At 34.6% G+C, this 20,675-nt stretch overlaps 1 protein-coding gene across 4 annotated transcripts in view; it reads left to right on the top strand.

The window, feature by feature from the left end:
- LOC128211527 (ATP-dependent RNA helicase DHX58-like) overlaps positions 1–14,324 on the top strand; it is a 28,416-nt gene extending 14,092 nt beyond the window's left edge. For all 4 annotated transcript variants that reach the window (XM_052916424.1, XM_052916423.1, XM_052916426.1 and 1 more), the window contains exons 3-13: positions 4,906–4,998; positions 5,674–5,828; positions 6,706–6,890; positions 7,575–7,773; positions 8,230–8,398; positions 8,561–8,656; positions 8,887–9,059; positions 9,318–9,393; positions 10,448–10,675; positions 11,038–11,205; positions 11,704–14,324. In XM_052916424.1, the coding sequence (XP_052772384.1) occupies positions 4,906–4,998; positions 5,674–5,828; positions 6,706–6,890; positions 7,575–7,773; positions 8,230–8,398; positions 8,561–8,656; positions 8,887–9,059; positions 9,318–9,393; positions 10,448–10,675; positions 11,038–11,205; positions 11,704–12,338 (2,177 nt within the window). In that variant the 3' untranslated portion in view covers positions 12,339–14,324. The remainder of the gene's footprint in view (positions 1–4,905; positions 4,999–5,673; positions 5,829–6,705; positions 6,891–7,574; positions 7,774–8,229; positions 8,399–8,560; positions 8,657–8,886; positions 9,060–9,317; positions 9,394–10,447; positions 10,676–11,037; positions 11,206–11,703) is intronic.
- Positions 14,325–20,675: the final 6,351 nt, after the last annotated feature.

The following is a 20,675-nucleotide window of genomic DNA, read 5'->3' as shown; positions in this document are numbered from 1 at the left end:
CACTCAAAAGTTATCATGGAATTCTTATTAAATTAGCTAACCAAGCTGCTGCTTCCCCAAATACAATCCACAGTACAACAATAAGGCAACTATCAATTCATTGCTGGATTTTCATCCCCCGACATCGTTTTTTTTCGCCACCACTTAGAAATATTGACGCATATAAAAATGTTGATCTTGTGTACCGGTATGCATTTGCATATCGGTCCAGTACTGTCTAGGAACTGAGATTATTCTTCGATGTAAAACATTAACTTGTAAAATAGGAGAAATGTTATGATCTTGATTGTGGTTCGCCTAGAAACTAATGTTTATGGCCCCTTTAATATGCATTAAGAAAAAGCATGAACATTCATCTAATGAACAACAAAATACCCCCATTTAAAAAAAAGATGGTTGAAAAGCAATTAATCTAGCAATTAATTTATATTGGCCAGAAAGAGACTTTTATATTTTAAAGACTGTCATTCACATTTTAAATACAACAATGGTTGGTTTTCATTTAAGTGATACTCACCTATTTTGCCTATTTATTTTAAGTATGTTGTAAAATAAATCTGTAAACAAATCATTGAGCTAGAGTTATGGGCCTTTAGCCCCCATAATCACATGATTTTACACTTTTAGGAACCGCTTAAAAGGGAGTGATCCATAAAAAAATAAAAAAAATAAAAACAAGAAAGACTGAAAAAGTCATAAATCAACAACTTAAAGAGTTTGTGGAAAGTTCAGTTCATAATTCTGGGTGAAAATAAGGTTCAGTGACTTCACTAGAAATTTGTACTTTTTACTGTCATCAAAAGGCTGTTGATACTAGCTAAAAGGCTGCTGATCCTTCAATTGTGCAATTTTTAATAGAGGCTTCATTTACCATGGGAAATTCAAGGGTGGATTTAGTATTTGATACTGGAAGGCATAATTTAGGGGCAAAAACAATTAATTTGCGGCCCTACATCAGAACTGAAATGTATTTGGTTAAAAGCGTTGGCAGTGGTGTTTGAAATTTTCACAATTTCTTGATAGAAATGGTGCATTTTAGGGATATCATTTTATTACTCTTTTTCTACTATATTGAAACAAAACTGATCTTAGATATTGGGAGGGGGGCCGATGCCCCCATCCCACTGGATCTGCTTGTGAAATTCTCTATCAAATTGTGACAAATCAGTAAAAATCAAATTAATAAGTATTGTGAATAATGTTTTTTCAAGACATTATCTAGATCTGCGCTATGTGCAGTAATAGAAGAAATTTATTGTCATGTCTAAATATAAAATTAAAACTGCACTCTCAGAGATCCAACGTTTTGACAACTTTTTATTTTTTTCTTGGAATGAGCCAATTTTTGCAAAAATGCACTGAAACTAGTTTATAAGACTGCTGACAAAAAAAAAAGATCTCAGATTTTTATATTTAAGTTCAAAAATTGATGTTTTATGCATTTTTCTTAAACCGTTAGTAACCATTTAAGCCATAAAACATGAATTTTCAAATGGAAATATGAAGTTCTATGATCTGATCTTTTGTCAGCAATCTTATATCATATATTTGCAGATACTTACGCAAAATTTGCTCTTTCCAAGACAAAGAATTAAAAAGTTGTAAAACCGCTATATGTGTGAGAGTGCAGCTTTAACATCAGTCTTTACCACTTTGTTGTTTAGACTCTAGAGTTGCAAGTTTGTCCTTAATCTTCCCACATGACTTCATTCTTTGAAATTGTATCACACTTACCTTAATTTATCTAGTATTTGTATAACTCTGTCAGATTCCGTGAATGGCAGATTGTGACTAAGCATCCCATACACTACAATGCACTGGTTTGGAACTGCCAGTGCATAGTACATTCATGGCATACTAGTCATGTTCAGATGTTTGTAGCGATTTCACCAATTTCCTATGTAGAGAATACATGTCTTTGGTCAAAACCAGCATGAACCATGATGAAGTTCTCTCACCTTTAGAATGAACAACATATAATTGCATGCACTTCTCTGCATATTTCACAATAGAAAGTTTTGCAAAATTAATGTTATAAATAGATGCATACATTTGAAGTTTCTGCTAAATGATTGAACATTATGTGCAGGTTTTATCTAGCTAACCTTCATGTAAAATTTGGTTGACATTTGAGAACTTTTGCTTAGCAAATCATCTATTCCATGGCTAATTTACATAAAAGGGATGTTACTCTTTAGTCAAGCCTATGGTTAGAGACGGCCTTTCTTTAAATACAAACTTTGATAGTACTCCATCAATAAATACATAGGTTTTTGAAGCTACTTTTGTTGTAACATAGCACGAGATTCCTTTTGTCAGTCAAATGACTGCCACTTAATCAGCTTGGCATTGCCATCGTTTTGCGTGCCTGTTATGCCAAGTTTTTCATGAGAATTTAAGTGACTAAATTTTTGATGGCTGGCAATTTTTTTCTTGGTCTTTCAACATCACATCTGTTCAAAGGAGTGGATTGGACAGAGGCAAAGCTGTTGCCTATTTGGGGTACTTAGGGGTAACACACCTAGCCCCAATTGAAATTCTAGAACCGCCCCTGCATATTAGACTGATTCTGGTACACTCAATTATTCACAGATTCAGACTTCAGCCTGGTTCTGGAACACAGGATCGTCAGTTTGAAACTGTTTCAAACGTTCAGTGTTTGACTTGGTTGAACATATTGATTCGTTTCATTTCCTTCTGTTAACTTTCAAATTAAAAGCGCCTACTTAGGAAGATTAAGCAGAATCCATATGTTTTACTCGTTATTTTGGTGATAAAACCATGTTAGTGGACGCGGAAGTTGACATGTCGATTGACTGGCTCCCGTTTCATCTTCATTCTCTATCAAAACCGAGAGGCAGTACCAAGGGAAGCAACTACGCACGTATAGCAACGCCAAGGGAGGCAAGTCAGTCGAGTTTTTCGGAAAATGCCGAACAGGGGGTAGTTTGTAACAAAACTGCCAGCTTATGAAAATGATTTGAACTGAATAACATATCGTATCAAACTTAAAAATTATCAATCTTTTATATCGTTATGTAATAATTAAATGTCAAATATCAGTTCAGTTCTACTTTAAGCCTCAACACATTTCTTTATTTTTAAAAAAAAACTTAGGACTACCAATAAAACTTTTCAAAACTGTTTACGCGACTACAATAGCCGAAGTCCACGGAATTTTAAGGCTCGCACCAAAACTGGGAAAAAAACTACAATCGATTCCGCTCAGCATTAAATCAAGACAATTGCTGCAATGAAAGAACACTTTTGTCAACAGTGTCCCTTGCTGCATTGACAAGGCGTTCATACGAACGGTTCTGGTCAAGGTTCAGTACCTTTGTGTCGTCTAAGACCGGGACCTTTTGTAGTTTACCTTCTACCACAGACACGGTAGCCTCATTCGTTGCATGTCTTCACCCTCAACAATATTCTCCTTCAACAATCAGTAGTCATTTATCTGTTATTTCCTACAAACATTTGATAGCTTCCCACACTGAACCATGCAACTCATTTATAGTAAAGGTGCTCACAAAACTAAAACTTAAGCTGAATGCAGGAAACTTTACTTCTGATAGATATCAACAACTTGGTTAATACTGTTGTGTATGTCTTTACAGCCGTAACATACATTTAACACGTGTGTCAGGCTCTTATTTTGATTGCATTTCATCATATTTTTCAAATGGTTGAACTCTTACTCTCAAAAATCTAAAAGGTTCATGGAATTGTACAATTTGCAGATATCACTTTCACAAGAACTGCAATCCACATAAACCTGAACAACTACAAAATAAACAAATACCAAAAAAAAAAAAATATCATCATTATTCCGCATTCAAACGTTATCTGTCCGGAGAAACTTTCACTTCAAAATGAGAGGCACCACTCATGGTCCATTACTCACCTAATCAGTAAATTTAGGCACCTATTTAACAAACTCCTTGAATTCGCACATCTGTCACATAGACAATACAGTTTACAAAGCTTTCGCACAGGAGCTTATACGCAAGCAGTCACATCTGGCAAATCTGAACAAGTCATTATGCTTATGGGCAGACGGAAATCTAGGGCTTTCAAGATATATATCAGACTCTCTCATATAACCTTATAACATTTTCACTATGGTGATATTGGCTGTGTATCACCTTCATTTCTAACGACGGGCATGATATTGGCTGTGTGTCTTGCACCATTACGCACCAATCCTCACTATCGCAGTTTGCCACAATAACACAAAACCACTATGTTATATCAAGCCACATCCTTTCTGTGCACATACTCGTGTTACTGTTAATTTCATGGGTGAAAGTTTTCAGTATTGATACTGAATTCAGTATTTTGGAAAATATTTATCCTATATAATGTATTGTAAAAATGGCATTTCCCTATGTAAACACCCTATTTTCAGTATTTTGAAAAATTCAAACTTTCACCCATGTAATTTATGTTTCATTTTTTTGTGTTTTACTGCCGATAAATGTTTTGATCATTTGATGTAATGAAGCTGCTTTTCAGCTTGCCATTGTTTTTTGTTCTACTTTATTTGTGTTCATTACGCCATACGACGTTGAATTCCATGGGTGTCATTTACTTTTCACGTATTGTATAAATATATATGCAGTGTTTTGCTTGTGGAGTTTTGTATTGATGTTCCATGTTTGTGGTATGTGATTGTTTTTTTTTGTGTTCTTTGGCGTTGACCCCTTGACATTAACCTTTTTAACCTTTTTGCCCATCTTGATGAGACTTTTAACATTCATCAAACTTTTAAATACATACTATTAAAATCATATGGATAAAACCGACTTACACCTGTCCATTTTTATTGTGAAAATTTAATATAGATACTTTACTAAAACTTACTTACTTTAACTGTTTAAAGAGTTACTACAATATATGTTTTAGGTATCCAGGGTACTGAAAAAAAAGAAGAGAATGCAACACGAAACGAGCAAACTGTCATGAGCGATGAAGAGTTTGAGATAAATACTGCCACAGGTACGTTAACAAGTATTCAGTTACTGTTTGTATTTTAGTATTCTGGTTAAACAGCCTTATGTGGTGGTGGTGGTGATGGTGAAGGTGGTAGTCATGGTCGATGTGTTGGTAGTGATAATGGTGAGGTGGTGCAAGTTGTGGTAATGGAGGTGGTGGTTGTAGTGGTGGTTGTAGTGGTGGCGGTGGTTATGGTGAAGGTACCGGTAGTGGTGATAATGGTGATTGTGACGCTGCTGGTGCTTAAAGTGCTAGTGATGGTGTTGGTTATGGTGATTGTGGTGGTATTGGTGCTGGAGGTGATAGTTTTGATGATGATGTTGGTGGTGATGATGCTGAAAATGGTCGTGTTGTAAGTGATAATGGTGGTTGCGGTCATGTCATTGGTGTCGGTAGTGGTGATAGTTGTGTTGGTGGTGATAATTGTGATGGCAATGATGGTGGTAATGATGGTGATAATGGTGCTGGTGGTTAAAATGGTGATAGTAATGGTACATAATGGTGAAAGTAATGGTGGTGGTGGTGGTAATAATGATGGTTGTGGTGTGGCTTGTGGCGGTTGTGATAATGTTGATGACGTTTGTGGTGAACATTTAAGAAAAGTAAGTATTTGTAAGTGTTTGATGAATATCGAATTGAAGACAATTGTGTGGCAAGGCGTTGGGTTTTTTTTTCCAGATCAAGAGGATCTTGGATCGAATGTCGATGAAGAGGATATAAGTCTACGAGGTTACCAAGAGGAGTTAGCAAAAGAGGGTTGTGAGGGTAAAAATGTCATAGTTGTTGCTCCTACAAACTCGGGCAAAACCAGGGTAGCATGCAAAATTATGCAGGTAATTCATTGTTTTTTTTTAAAAATCATCTTTCAAAGAGTTTTTTGGAAAAAGTGTGAAACAGTTAATGTGAAGGCCAATCGTCCTAAACTTTTATATATGATCATTGCATGCACTATTGCAGTAAAGCAACAGTTTATATTCAATTTTTTTATTCAGTATTGTTTTTATTATCGAAACAAATGATGTATTTGTATTGCAGAACATTACTATTTCATTATGTAAGGAATGGATTGCGGGATAGATGTCATTATCGAGATGTGAACGCATTTGAGGTGATTAAAGTGTATCGATTCCAAGTGTACTTTGATGTCATTATCAGGGATATGAACGCAATTGGGTTGATCCAAGTGTGTGGAGTCCAAACGTACTTCACCAGCCCAATTGGGTTAAAATCCCCGATAATGACATCAATCCCGCAAGCCATTACTTATATTTACACCGACAGTTCATTATTTCATTCCAGAATTGTTAAAAAAATACTTCATTTCATTTAAGAAAACCTTTCAGTAATCCTTTCTTACACATTCTGTAAATAGAACAAAATTAAAACACTTACGGCAACAATACATTTAACATATCATAAATTAACACTTTCTTTAATGTTGAATTATATTTACGGGACCTGCGATCCGAACATATTCGAAGATGCTGCGTTCATCGAATGATAACCTAAATTGCCAAAAGGCAGTTCATTTGAGGAATGGAAGTTGCGGTGTAATTATTTAAGGAACAAATTGCGGGATTGATGTTATTATCGGGGAATGAACGCAATTGGGCTGGTCAAAATGTGTTGAGTTGTCAATCTAGGTAATTAATGTACACTTATTACGCCATATGATGCATACTTAATTTTTTTTCACAATTATTTTTTAAGGTTCACCTAAGACAGAAAAAAGCAGAAAGAAAGATGGGTCGTATTATATTTCTTGTCGAAAACGAAGCTCTAGCCATTCAGCAAGGAGAAGTATGTGCAGAACTACTTCCAACTTACAGGACAAAAGTGTTCAGCGGAAACGTCCACAGGTTGAAAAAGCAAATGCTCTGGGATTTCCTTGAAAGGCAAGTCTGTGTGTAATGGTTATGAAAATTATTCTTATATCATATTACAATAAGGCATTGTGAGATTAAGTGTCTTATTCAATGTTTGTTTGCCCTTGCCTTTAAACAAAATGTTGGTTATTTTTAAGGCTGCTTGGGCCTGTCACTGTATTTTCCCTAAGTTTGACCAACGACCATTTCATTTTAGGGTTATGTGACCTTGAATATGATTTGCAGTTTGTGAAGCGAACTACACCCACCGTATCGATATCGTTCTGTTTCTTGGTACGCATTACCATCATAATGGATAGTAGTGCTTAGCGTGTTTTTCGAGACTTATGGCCAATTTCGAGTCTGATTTGAGTTGTCTGGAAATCGGGATTTTACCACATTTGGCCATGTTGTTTTAAATATATCAATCTGAATCTTATCACACATTTCTTGACCTATTGGCATGTCGTTTTTATTGACCTCGGCCAACTCTTGGTTAAATGCCGCTGAACATAAGTTTTAAACTTTTGTCTAAAGTAAAGCATTGCGATTGACATTGTGGCATATAAGAATGACTATCCTTGATAAAATCTAAAACATTTATAATGTCTCTTATTTGATTATTTGCCTAGGTTAATCAATACCATCCTGTGTCAAGGTGGCGTTTGGATTTAGTAATCACTCCTGTGATAGCTCTAGTTTAATTTATTGCAGAAGAGACATCTTTGTTGTAACGGCACAGCTTTTTTTGAATGCTTTAAAAGCAAAGAACATTGAAAGCGTCAGAGAATTTTCTCTGATTGTGTTCGACGAATGTCATCACTCAAACAAACAACACATGTATAATGAAATTATGAGCCGATATCTTGACCTAAAACTGCGGGAGAAAGTTGAGTCTTCTGAACTGCCCCAGGTGAGTATCCATCGACGTTGCGTTTGTTATAACATCTCACCGTATTGAATGGCTTGTCGGTCAATAGTAAAAACCACTTGTCCTATCTTGTTAAATAGCAAATCATTTTTATTATTGAGCGACAAGCCTTCTGGTAAGTGTTGACATTTATTTTGAAAAGTTGAATAAAAGGTAATAATTATTACAACTTGCAATGACCTATGCACGATTTATATTGGGAACCATGAAATAAAATGCTGTAAAAAGATATATTTTAATTATAGCAATTATGTTAAAATGGGCGAACTGCAACACTACATCCTCCTATTAGCTTACCTCGTTAGTCTCTTATCGGCCTCGTTTCTATATATGGAACTAGATTCACGTATTTTTTTGTGTTGTTAAGCTTTTTAAATTAAACGATCATATTAAGATTCTACAAATTAATTGTAATTTCTACATAAGTCTTCTTTTCAGATTGTTGGACTTACTGCATCTTTGGGCGTTGGTGGAAAAACAGAAAAGGTTCAGGGATTAAATCATATGAAAAAAATAATGGCAAACATGGACGCAAAGTTTCTCTGTACTGTTAGGACGCCAGATACAATTGAGCAATTGAAACGATTTGCGAACCCGCCGGTTGAAGGTAAATCATACAAATTGACAACTGACTATTTTAACGAAAGTATTGCGTTTTAAATAAAATTAATACATTTTAATTAAATAACAAATTGATGAATTTTTTTATAGAATTGAATTACAATACAGCTATTTAAAAGGTAAACGAGTGTTATTTTTGTTATTACAGAATTATTGCCCGTACATGGAAGAGATGTCGACTTGTTTAAAATTGCTGTACAGGAAATAGCCAAAAACATGTTTGACTATATGACACAAGCTCCAGGTAAATTTAGGATATAAGTGGATATTGAACATTTTGACGGGCTTGAATTTCTACAAACAATCTATAACATTGTTTTGGCAATGTTTTCAGTATAATTAGGATGATATTGTTTTGTGATTTCTCCTTAAATTTTAACTTTAAAAAAATAATTAAAACTATGAGAAACATTGATAGAATGTTTACCCTAGAAGAGCTGTAAGTTTTACTAATTCGAAGTTTTATTCATCTAGCTGTACGGGATGCTGCTTCTAATGACAAATTTATACAGACGATATGCAGATTTCCAGCATCATTTGGAACCGAAAAATACCTGCAATGGAATGCGGATTTCATGAAAGCTATCGCCAAAGTCGAATCAAAAGACATCCGCCGAGTGATCAATCCTCATCGAATACATTTAGAAGTAATTCTGTAGCATTTAATTCAGCGGTTGGTAAAACCACATTGATCAAACTACGATTTTATGAAATTTATACGCATGATTTGTTTGTTGATTTGTTAAGAAAAGCATTTCTAAACCGCGGGTCATTTTTAAAATCGTAAATCTATGAAAATTGCTTTTGATGAAATAGCGCTACAAAATATGATGAGCTTGTGTTCAAATATCGTACGATATTTCGTGTAAAGTTGGACACAGAAGTAGTTTTATGTGTCTTTCCAGATGTACAACAAAGCCTTAATGGTTCATCGTGATGCAAGGATAAGAGATGCATTGGACATTCTTAAAGAGTTTGCAGGTGATGTTTATATCTAGCCGTTGAGTAGTTGAATCTGCTTTATTAGTTTACCTTATGTGTTTGACAATTCTTTATTGTCACAAAGTTGATGCTGTCTGGTAAGACTAATACTTTTTGCTTATGTTGAAACAAGTGTAAGGCTGCGCCATCATCAACTAGTCTTTCGCTCGACTATTCGAAGAATAAGGAGGGCTATACTAATGGCCCCCGCGTCGGCGTCGGTGTCTAGTTTATGTTTTAGAGGAAGTTGGGATTTTCACAATACCCTTCATTCAATTCACTTAATAGTTCACACAGTTGTTCAGTGACATCTCATTATGAGGTGAGATAACTCCATATTATCCTTGATACAAGATATGGCACCTGATAGACTTAGGAACTTAGGTTAAATTTTTAGGGCAGGTCAAAGTTTAATGGCAATTCTGGATTTTAATTTAAAAAAAACACTTCTATACAGAGGTTACATAACTCCTTTTTAACCCTAAATACAAATTATGTTGCCTTATTAGTTAACCTTATGTGTTTTACATTTCTTCATTGTCTTCAAGTTGATGCTGTCTCTGGTAGGACTTATATTTGTATTTGTAATTTACTTATAATTATTGACTAATGAAGGGACAAGTGTAAGGCTGCACTTTTATTTACTAGTTTATACAACCAGTGTTTTTATGTTTCACTGAGCGTTCTAAGGCGGTATGCCCAACATCTGCTGGCTAAAAACAGGTCCTTTGCAAGCTACTGGCTACTGTGCTGTCTTTGTAGTTAACATTGGTCATTCTTGAAGAGTTTATCGAACACTATAGGAAAGTTCCAGCAGAACATCCTACATACACCTTACTCATGGCTATTGGTGTTTAAACTTAGAATACAAGCAGTTTTAACACTTATTTGATTAAATTAATTTTGCTTATATTGTAAATCCAATAATTTACCAGTCCATAGTTTGCGTAGTGTACAAGTCTCACTTTGTGCGCAAAAATAAGGGTGAAGAAAACTTTGATTCATATTGATACATGTGTCGTTGCAATCATTTACACACATCCTTCCTTCTTAGAACCACGAATAGAAACATTCGCCAACGAACCAGAGAACCCCAAACTGATCAAACTAGAGGAGATACTGTTAAGGGTCCTTTCCAGTAACCAGAATGCCCGTGGAATCATATTTGTGCGAACAAAGGAGTTGGCTCAAGCATTGGTTAGATGGGTGAACGAAACAGATAGTTTGAAGGGACTTAATGCTTCCGAATTCACCGGACAAGGTGCTGCAGCTTCGGATGGAGGTCTGGTATTTCAATGATTAGAAATGTCAGAGGGCTTAAACAATATGTGTATAAAACGATGAATTACATTTTTTTTAAGTGACACTCCAAAAATTATTCCTCTCTTGTACAATTAATTACCAACTGTTTGCATTTATGATATTTAACCAAAACGATCTGGAGGATTTAGAGTAAAACAAATCCAGCATTTTTAAAAGTAGCTTTTTGTCAAGCTCCTTTATTTACGACCACAGTTTATTCTTAAAATCTATTACTTGGTACTTCAGACATCAGCTTGGAATTCTATTGATGTATTTAATCATGTTTGAATTTCTTTGTCTGTTTGATCTTTGGATTTAAAAGGCTAAAAACATTTCTTTTAGGGATGACAAAGAGTGGCCAGAAAAATGCGTTGCAGTTCTTTAAAGATGGACAACACCGACTTCTTATTGCGACGTCTGTAGCTGAGGAGGGTCTTGATATATCTAAATGCAACCTTGTGATTCGCTATGAGCATGTCACTAATGAAATCGTCAGACTTCAATCTAGAGGTAAACACTTAATACAATTAATCAGCCAACTGATCGAATTGCGAATATTAACATTAGTTTATTATTTGTTTGCTCTATTGTGAAGCTATGCAACTATATAAATTACTTTCCAATCTATTTCTTGGGTAGAAACCAGTACACATGATCTTTTTGAGAGACCCAGAAAATGTACCCCTGGTGGGGATCGAGCCCTCGACCTCTCTGGTGAGAGGCGGAAACATTAGTTATTAGACTACTCGCACCATCTACAGTTACATACACCGACGATGAAAGAGACAAATATGTTGTCTTTAGTGTGTAAAAGTGGATACAAATATATATAAAAATAAAAAAGGAAGTTTTGTTTATGCCGAAAAAAGCAGTGCGCATCACAGAATTGAATATTATTTCAAAGCATTATTAAGATTATGTTATAAACACAAGATAAGAAACAAAATGTTTTTAAACGTTGTAACAGTTCATATATATCTTTCTGATACCACCATCTACCAATTGTAGGGCGGGCGAGAGCAGAAAATAGCTTGTACTATGTTATTGCGGAGGAGGGGTCTTGGATTCTGGAAAAAGAAGAAAGGAATTTTCGGTGTGAGAAACTTATGGAGAAAATCGTCCCCGATCTACAATTGTTCATTGAAGACCCTGCAAATTTCTGGGAGAGGGAGCTCTTAGATATTCAAGAAAAAATGAAACGGGAGGAGGAAAGACAAGCTCAACAGAGAGCAGTACACATGGCAACTACAGGTGCCCGCTTTGAATGCTTCAATTGCAGTTCTCTAATTTGCTTGTCCGACGACATTAGAGTCATAAAAGGGGCACATCATGTTATCATTGATGAAGAAGCAAAACGACGTCTTATTCTCAAAAAAGGGGCTACCGACTTTGAGGAACCAGAAGGCGCCAAATATGGAGGGGTTTTGTTGTGCGCAAATGAGGAATGCCAACGGCAACTTGGATCGGTTTGTACTTACAACTGCACTGAGTTTCCATTGATGGGGCTCAAGAACTTCAGGGTTGTTGATCAATCTGGAAAAGGCCGTCAGTTTAAGAAATGGAATCAGGTCAATTGCAGACTCGAGGAGTTTACATTTGATGAGTTGAATGCTGTTGTTGCCGAAAGACTTGCCATAGTGTAGGTTACTGGCATTTTGCATTTGACGGAACATCTCGTTTTGTGAAATAACAAACGGACTGTACTAAATCTAGTTATTCGACGCCCTTTTAAATACTTGATCAAAAGTTACAATGTTGTTGATTCTAATGCGATGGTATTTGCATTTTAAAATGTACAAAAGCCTATCTAAAACACTGATTTCGCTGACATTTGTTGAAATAGTATGTTTTAAATTCGATCATTTTTTTAATGTGTTAAATTAATATCTGTAAAATGAAGATGTTGGTACTCATGAAAGCTTCACATATTAATGTCATGCATTTTGATAATTTGTACGTCGTAGCAACCAGGTCTTTATATACTAAGTGATTGTGTGATTAGCAAAGTTTAAACGCAGTGGCAACAATAAAACATGACGCTTTAATTTTAAACTTTGTAAATGTTGCGACAAGTGAGGTTATGCGCATATACACTTGTTTAAACCTCCATTTAACTCGTAGTCCAGATAACTTGCGCTTCTTTGACTGATCTAAGGTGGTAATCCAATCATTCATTGATACAGCTATTGTAATGTATGTGTGGTCTGGTTGTGGTGTCTGTGCATTTGCGTCTCTCGTTCACTGTGTTTCGGCCCTAACTTTATGCCTCTTAACAGGGGTTATACTTGATGTTTGTACTACTTAGCGTGTCCCTTCAGTTTTCATTATGGCAAATTATAGCAAGTTGTTGATTTTGTTAAGAAAACACAACCCGTATTAACTGAACGTTATTTCTTTTAATGGTAATGGTGTGTGTTTTTTTTTTTCCAAAAAAGAGTCAAGTAGTATGCACGTCATTTTGCTGATATTTAAACATTGATTTGTCAGCCTCTTTCTACGCCCGAACCAAAACGAATCGTAGGGCTTATGTCTGAATGTACCAAACCTTCTACATGGTGAATTATTAAGGTACTTCATGGCATTAACACCAGGAACATTTGTTTAACTTTGTCAAGAAGAAGAGTGTGTTACCTATAGTACCTTCCTCTATGTATGTAATGCATTCAGATAAAAGGTATACCAAACGTTAATGTCTAGTATAAAGTAATTCCCCAATCTATGCATATAGATACAGGGTACAGCATACCGTCCATGTCTAGTATCTAGTGATAGTGCCTAAGGTTTCGTTATACACATACGCTTGTCATTGCAATAATGTCAAATGTTGATGCCTATTTACACATTTAATGTTCGTGTCATTTTGAAGAAGTATTGCCTACACATATTTTTAATTAATGTTGAACTACAACCATTCTAGGCGAAATATGTGTGTTTGTTATTTGTTTGGAATATTTTTCACACATTCTTTCTATGCACATCAGCCTCTTTGAAACGACACCAAAGCGATATTGGGTTGGCAGGCATTCAGAATTCATGGTCAAGTACATCGAATACCTTAATATTAGTCAAATGTAATAGCTGAGGCGAAATTGTGGCATGTGAAATTCAAATTTGTGTAATATAAGATTAATCATCGTTGAAGCACTCGTCTGGTATTGTGTCGGTTTAAACAATATTCATTTTTTATTTCCAGATGTATAAAGTTTGGTCATTATCAAATCATTCACTGTTGCAATGATACTTATAATAGGTAGACAGGTGATATAAGCAAAACAAATTAACCATGACAAAATACAGAGCATTAAAGCTTATAACATGTCTTGATTTAGTAATGTATTGTGTGGGTCAGGTTTTTTCCCCCCATTTATGCGAGCAATGATCTAAAACCACAACTTTGTATTTCCGCTTTAGTATACAAAGTTTTTGGGTTTCTGAATTTTTGACTACGGTGCTTGCTTCTGTAGTTTGTATTGTATTATTCATAATGAAGTCACGTTTATGTCAGGAATTAGATTATGCTTGTCGAACTCGTCATAAAGGACTTTTTTTTTTATTTCATCTCGTTTTTAAAAAAACCATATTTGATGTATTTAAAAGTCAAATCTGTGATTATGTAATAAATTTCTGCATTTGAATATCTTTTTTGGTTATAACTGTGATGACTGTAGTTGCTAAGTATTGTTTGTTTTGTGTGTTTGGTTGTTAAAAGTGGGAAAATGAGAGAGGCGAGGACACTGACAATATTGTATTGTCGATTTGTAATGACATCGGCGCTCAGGTCACAATAGAGGAAATAGACCGCACTGAATGAGGCCATAATAAAGTATTTTTCAATGAAGACTTGAAAAAAACACGTGCAAATCTGCTCTTCCATGCTTGTGGTCGAAGTTTGGTCGTGTCGAAGGCGCCTGGTCGTCAGATGGATCAGTTTTTGTAAGGCTCAAGCACGATGATTCCTTAGCTGTCAAACAGATTGACTGTATCGACGACTTAAACCAGTTTAAATCTAACGCAGATATTGCGAGGTCAACTGCACCAGTGGGTATCACATTATCTTCAAAATCATAATCTATTGAAGCATTTTCAAATTTACTTACATGATTGAAATTTTATCTTTGTGGCTTCTTTAACAGAAATGATTGATAAACTACGATACAATTTGTTTTTGTAAGATATTTTCCATGATTTAACAATTTATGCTAGGTTTAAAAAATGTTCAATTTTCAATAAAATACCAAGAGTATGTACTTATAATAATGTGTCTACAGTTAATATGATTCATTACATGCTGGCATATTTGTTGCATGAAGATGATTATTTACATAGACTGATTTAATTACTTTTCTGGTCATCTTGAACTACTTTATTTGTTGTGTCTCCCTAAACTTATAAAATTAATTGATAAGGCCACAACAAATTGATCATTTGTTCTACGGATTTTGCCAAAAAAAAAACGGAGGAGCGAGCGAGCGAAATAAAAATAAAAATACTTTTTCCTTAATTTAAGGCAAATCAGAGGCGAGCGCAAGGCGAAAAATTAAAAAAAAATAAAAAGTTACCAAATTTATCATACAGTGTATGTCAAGAAATGCTTATTAATTGCAAACATAGGTTCAGTTATTAATGAAAAAGTTTTGATTGTATCACATGCAAATCTGTCTCAATATTTAACAAATGGCAATAAGGTCCAGTGCTTTACTATTAACTTCAATTTAAACGTGAATTTATTGTAAAGACAACATTCCTCATAGTAACATACAATTATTTGAAGACCAAAAAGAAAACTATTGTATTCATTCCGTAACTTACTATTACAAAAAAAAAACATTTTAGACTTGTAAGAGTAATTCATGATTTGAATCAGGTCTAAGTTTGAACCTCTTGAAGCACATGATTAAATTGTAGTGACTTTGACATTGCAGAAGATCGAAAATGTAAATAACACAGAGAACATATCTAAAAAAGACACTGTGGATTAAATTGCGGGACAACATAAATGAAGCAGTACCAAACAAATCTGCAAATGTGGCACCAGTCATTATATTAGAGCAGATGGTGGAATAAAGATATTTCCCTTTAAAGAACCCTACTTTACCCCGAACCTATGGTTTATAGGTCCGTGCCTTGAAAAAGAATATCATGTCGGCCTCCATAGCTTCAATGCCCATAAGAAACAGGCCACTTTAATTACAGGCCATTTTATACAAATCGATCAAAGAAAACAAGTGGATAAAAACGAAGAATTGAGAACATTAAAACAGTCATTTTACTTATAAAAGGTTTTATTTTCTGGTTTTACTGATGGGTTTTTTATACTGTCCATGTGTGTAATGCACTAGTCAATTGTAACCACGCCCCAATGTCCGGGGAATAGAGGGGATTTTGACTTTCGGTCCAGCCAACCCCGGGTAAATCCACTGCATTCACCCGGCACTGTGGGGCCACCTGGAAGGTAAAAATTTGGCCCATTTCCCCGACTATCCCTGCTATACCCAAGGACCTGGGGGGAGGGGGCGTGGTTACCGTGGATTGACTGGTTCATAAATATAATGTACAGGCTGTTTCTAAAACATTTACAAGTCCTACTATTTTTATCTGTTTATAACGATAATGATTATATGAAAACTGAGAAATGCATTTTAGAAAATTTAAAAAATAACTCACGAAAACATGTTCAATTGTTGTAAGTCGTGTGTCCGTGTATTTTAATATAAGTTTTGCGCTCAAAATTCGATTTAGTTATTATTTAACACAAAATTTTGAGTACAAAACAATGAATTACTTAAAACACACATAAATAATTATTGCTTTCGACTCTGTGAAACTGTTGTTGTTTACTGAAGACTGTAATCTATTGACTTTGACACTGATTTTCATTTAAAACGTGTATTTTACATTACGAAAACTGAAAGTAACCCGAAAATTAATACCGGAAATAAATAACAACGGTGCGTCCTGCAAAATATTCCCGACATAAAAGACTGTCAACAAATATCGGCTGTTTTGCGGTTACCCGGTCCTGATTTTGTCCTGACACGAGGAAATTTTGCTCGCGAAAAATGTAAAGCATGGAAATACCTTCAAAAAAGGCGAAGTCGACGTTGAAAGATTAAATTCTTCGTAAAAGAATTTCAGAAAATAGAGGAAATTCAGAAGTAAACAAAAAAAAAAAATAATATGCGCGGCCAAATAGTAAGTGCGGGCGCAAAAAAAAGTTTTTTTTTTTTTTTTTTCGTTTTTCAAATTTTAGGTTCGGCAAATCCGACGAACAAATGATCAATTTGTTGTGGCCTAACGAAATAATTTGATTTGTTAATAATTACCATGTTAAATTCAGAAGTGGAGTTTAGTCTATTGTTTTCTAAAAAATGTACACATAATTTGTAAAATGTTAAAAAATAGCATTAAAATTCAGTCAATGAGGTAATGGCATATGCTTTTTGTTAATATGCATGCTATAGAACAATACTCATTTGCAATTCATTATCGTCTGTACATGGATATTCTTTCTTAAATTCTTGTCATTAACATGAAGCACACATTCATTTCTACTATGGAATGTCATTGCTATTCTTAGGCATTCTTATTTTTCTTTTTTACATAATATACTCGACTACGCTTCCAACATCCAAGTTTTTTCCGTCTGTTTATTTGTACTTGTACTTTAGTCTATACGCTCTCTTTATATTTTGTCAAACGTCCTCATATAGATCTTTGAACATGGTCAAAATCAGATATACTATGTCCTCCATACGCACTATCATATGATTACTCATATACATGCTCATTGCTTTTCCTCTCTTTCTTTCACTATCAGTGTAGTGGTGGTGTGGTTCTGGATACTTCATTTTCTAATGAAGAAACATCTTGGCCGAACCTTGTTTGTAACATTGTGTCGCCGATAATACTAGCATATCTCTTTTTGTTAGATCAATTACATGAATAGGCAAACAAAAATAAACGTCGTTCGAAATGCTAAATATAGGTACAACGGCCGTTTCCATCTTACTGTGAATCTTTTCTTCCTTCTGAGCTTATCAAGCTCTTTGAAATGAAATATCACAGCTACATCTAACTTAGGTATTCTTGCACGTCAAATATTCCAAGTTAAATACGTTGATAAGATTTATCTTTTGCGTTTTATCTTTATTAAGAATTGTTGGGATAAGAGTGAGGTTTGTGCACATAAACTGATTTAAACCCCCAGTAAATTTATATTTTACTGACCGTTCCAAGGCGGTACCTAACAATTCTTGATAAACATACCAATTATTTATATATATATATATAGTATTTATGCACTGTGCTGTTTGTAGAGTTGTGTGCTGTTCTATGTTTCTTGTTTGTGAATTTGTGTTATATGTCTTTGGCGTTTGCCCATTGCTACTAAACCGGGTTTATGTTTAAACTTTTTGCTACTGAGCATGTTTCTGTAGCTTTTTGCATATATTTTGATTAATGTATGCGATCGAAGTGCAATTGGACATTAAGTCACACGGCAAGTGAAACGTTTAGTACAAATGCAAGTTCTCTATCATTGCTTGTGCTTTATGTTGTCCATGGTAGTTTTAACTTGGTTGCATATTTTTTCTTTCACTGTCAGGTGATATTTAACTTAATCCTGGTCCCATTTCAAAGCACGACTCTTCCCCTGGTAGTTCACATAACGATATGTCCACAAATCTTTCAACTTTTCTGTGTTGTCCGAACTACCCTTCTATTATGCACTATAATATTCAAAGTCTTCTACCGAAACTGGATTTATTGTCAACTGAACTAAGTTCTTTCGATATCCTTACCTTTTCTGAAACTTGGTTAGCTAAAGCAATTACAGATTCTAATCTCTGGCTTCTCAAGACCAGTTCGGCGTGATCGGCAAGGAGATTCATATGGTGGTGTTGCCGTTTATATCAAAGACGCTATCAATTTTTAAAGAAGGAATTATTTTGAGTTAATTGCGCTAAAGTGTTCTATCGTCCTCCTTACTCTGATAATAACTATTATAGCCTTATTGAAGATTATATAGGTTTGGCAAGAGAAAGTGGTATTGAGGATATTATCATTACAGGTGATTTCAATCTGAACACATTAATCGATAGTTCGGGGCGCAAAATCAACTCTTTATCACAACAGTTTGCCATTGAACAATGCATCTCAGATCCAACCCCCTTTACAGAAAATTCTTTCTCAATTTTCGAGCTTTTATTTATTTTCAATTCAAACTTTTTAGTCCAAAGTGGAGTTGGAGAGTCATTTCTAGATCAAAACGAATCATTGTCGTATTTTTGGAATTTTTAGATACCATAAACTAAACCGACAAGGAAGGTTACTCGGCGTAGAATATGGAAATATGACAATTGGAACTATACGGAACTTTGCCTGAGTCTTTCGGACACTAATTGGTCACTAGTTAGGAAAACAAATATTGATTTGTTCACCTCTTATTTTACTAAATCAATTGTTGATATTTCCAAAACAATGTTATAACTATCAATTCTCTTGAACCTCCTTGGATGAATAATGACATTAAAATGAAAATTCGACAGCGTAAAAGAGCTTATAACTCATTGTTGATCACATAAAATGTTTAACTTTGAGCGACTATCTTGTCTGTGTACGTCGTCTGTAAAACAAATCTTTAAATATTTAATAACATTAAATAAAGCCAAATTACGCTTAACACTATCATTAGTGCAATTCAACAATATCATTATCATTGTGTCATCTACATTGTAAACTGTACAAATGTCCGTCATTAAATATGTACTTTTGCTTAGGTTTGGAGAATGACTAATTAAGATATATTTATCTTTCGTTCTAATCCTTTTCTAGATTGTACATGTGTTTTCTGTTTGTCTTTATGTTATGTGTGTATACGCTGATGAATAAAATATGTTTAAACTAAAAGTGGACATACCAAATGCGCTACTACGTCATTGTTGTGATGTTAAGCCTTTTTTTAAATCATGTTTTTGATTGGTATTGTTCCAATAAGCGAATTGCATGCCAAGAACCTCGTAAAACAGCGAAAAGACGAATGGTGAATGCTTGCTTAAAGCAATTAATTTTTTAAATGTAATGTCATAATTTGAAAAGGTATTTTTATGATTGTGTTTATTTATTCATTGTTTTACATTACCGTTTTTGTCTCTATATGAAAGAATTCATACATTGCAATGGTATCAGTATTTCTTTATCACTAACTTAGGACTGTATTTATAAGGATAAATAAGGAAACGTAAAATAGGTATTCTTGTTATGGATGTAGTAAAGCTTACAGTAAATAACTTAATATAAGAGTTGTTATGTGTTATATGTAAATACACAATTTAGATGATAGAGCTTAAGTTCGTTTAACTAATATTGCATAAATCTAACACAGCTGTTAACTTTCGAATTGTTCCCAAATTGTCCTACCTAAGTAGGAAGAAAGGACATTTATAGTTTAATTTTTTCGAAAAGCAATATCTTGCTTATGTGAATGTTCCATTTATTCAGAAATGAACAAATTGTGTATCTGACTGGTTTCTTTCTACGTATAATTCCGCGGGCGTGTCCATTGTCTTTCTAAATATTATTAATCGGGCGTGACTAGTATCTTTCTAAGTATAGTTCTACGGCCGTGATTAGTATTTTTCTATGAATAATTCCTCAGGCGTGGTTAGTATCCTTTCTACATATAATTCTTAAGGCGTGACTGGTATCGTTTAACGTATAATTTCTAGGGTGTGACTAGTATGTTTCTAAGTAAAATTCCTCATGCGTGACTAGTAATTTTCTGAGTATAGTTCCTCGGGTGTGGTTACTATCTTTCAACGTAAAATTCCTCGGGCGTGGCTAGTATCTTTCTACACACATTTCCTCGGGCGTGTTTGGTATATTTCTACGTATAATTCCTCGGGCGTGTCTAATATCTTTCTGAGTATAATACCTCAGGCGTGACTTATATCCTTCTACGTATAATACCTTAGGCGTGACTA

This window comes from Mya arenaria, chromosome 12 (genome assembly GCF_026914265.1).
Source record: "Mya arenaria isolate MELC-2E11 chromosome 12, ASM2691426v1".
Classification (NCBI taxonomy): domain Eukaryota; kingdom Metazoa; phylum Mollusca; class Bivalvia; order Myida; family Myidae; genus Mya; species Mya arenaria.
This window is presented reverse-complemented; position numbering and strand designations above follow the sequence as displayed.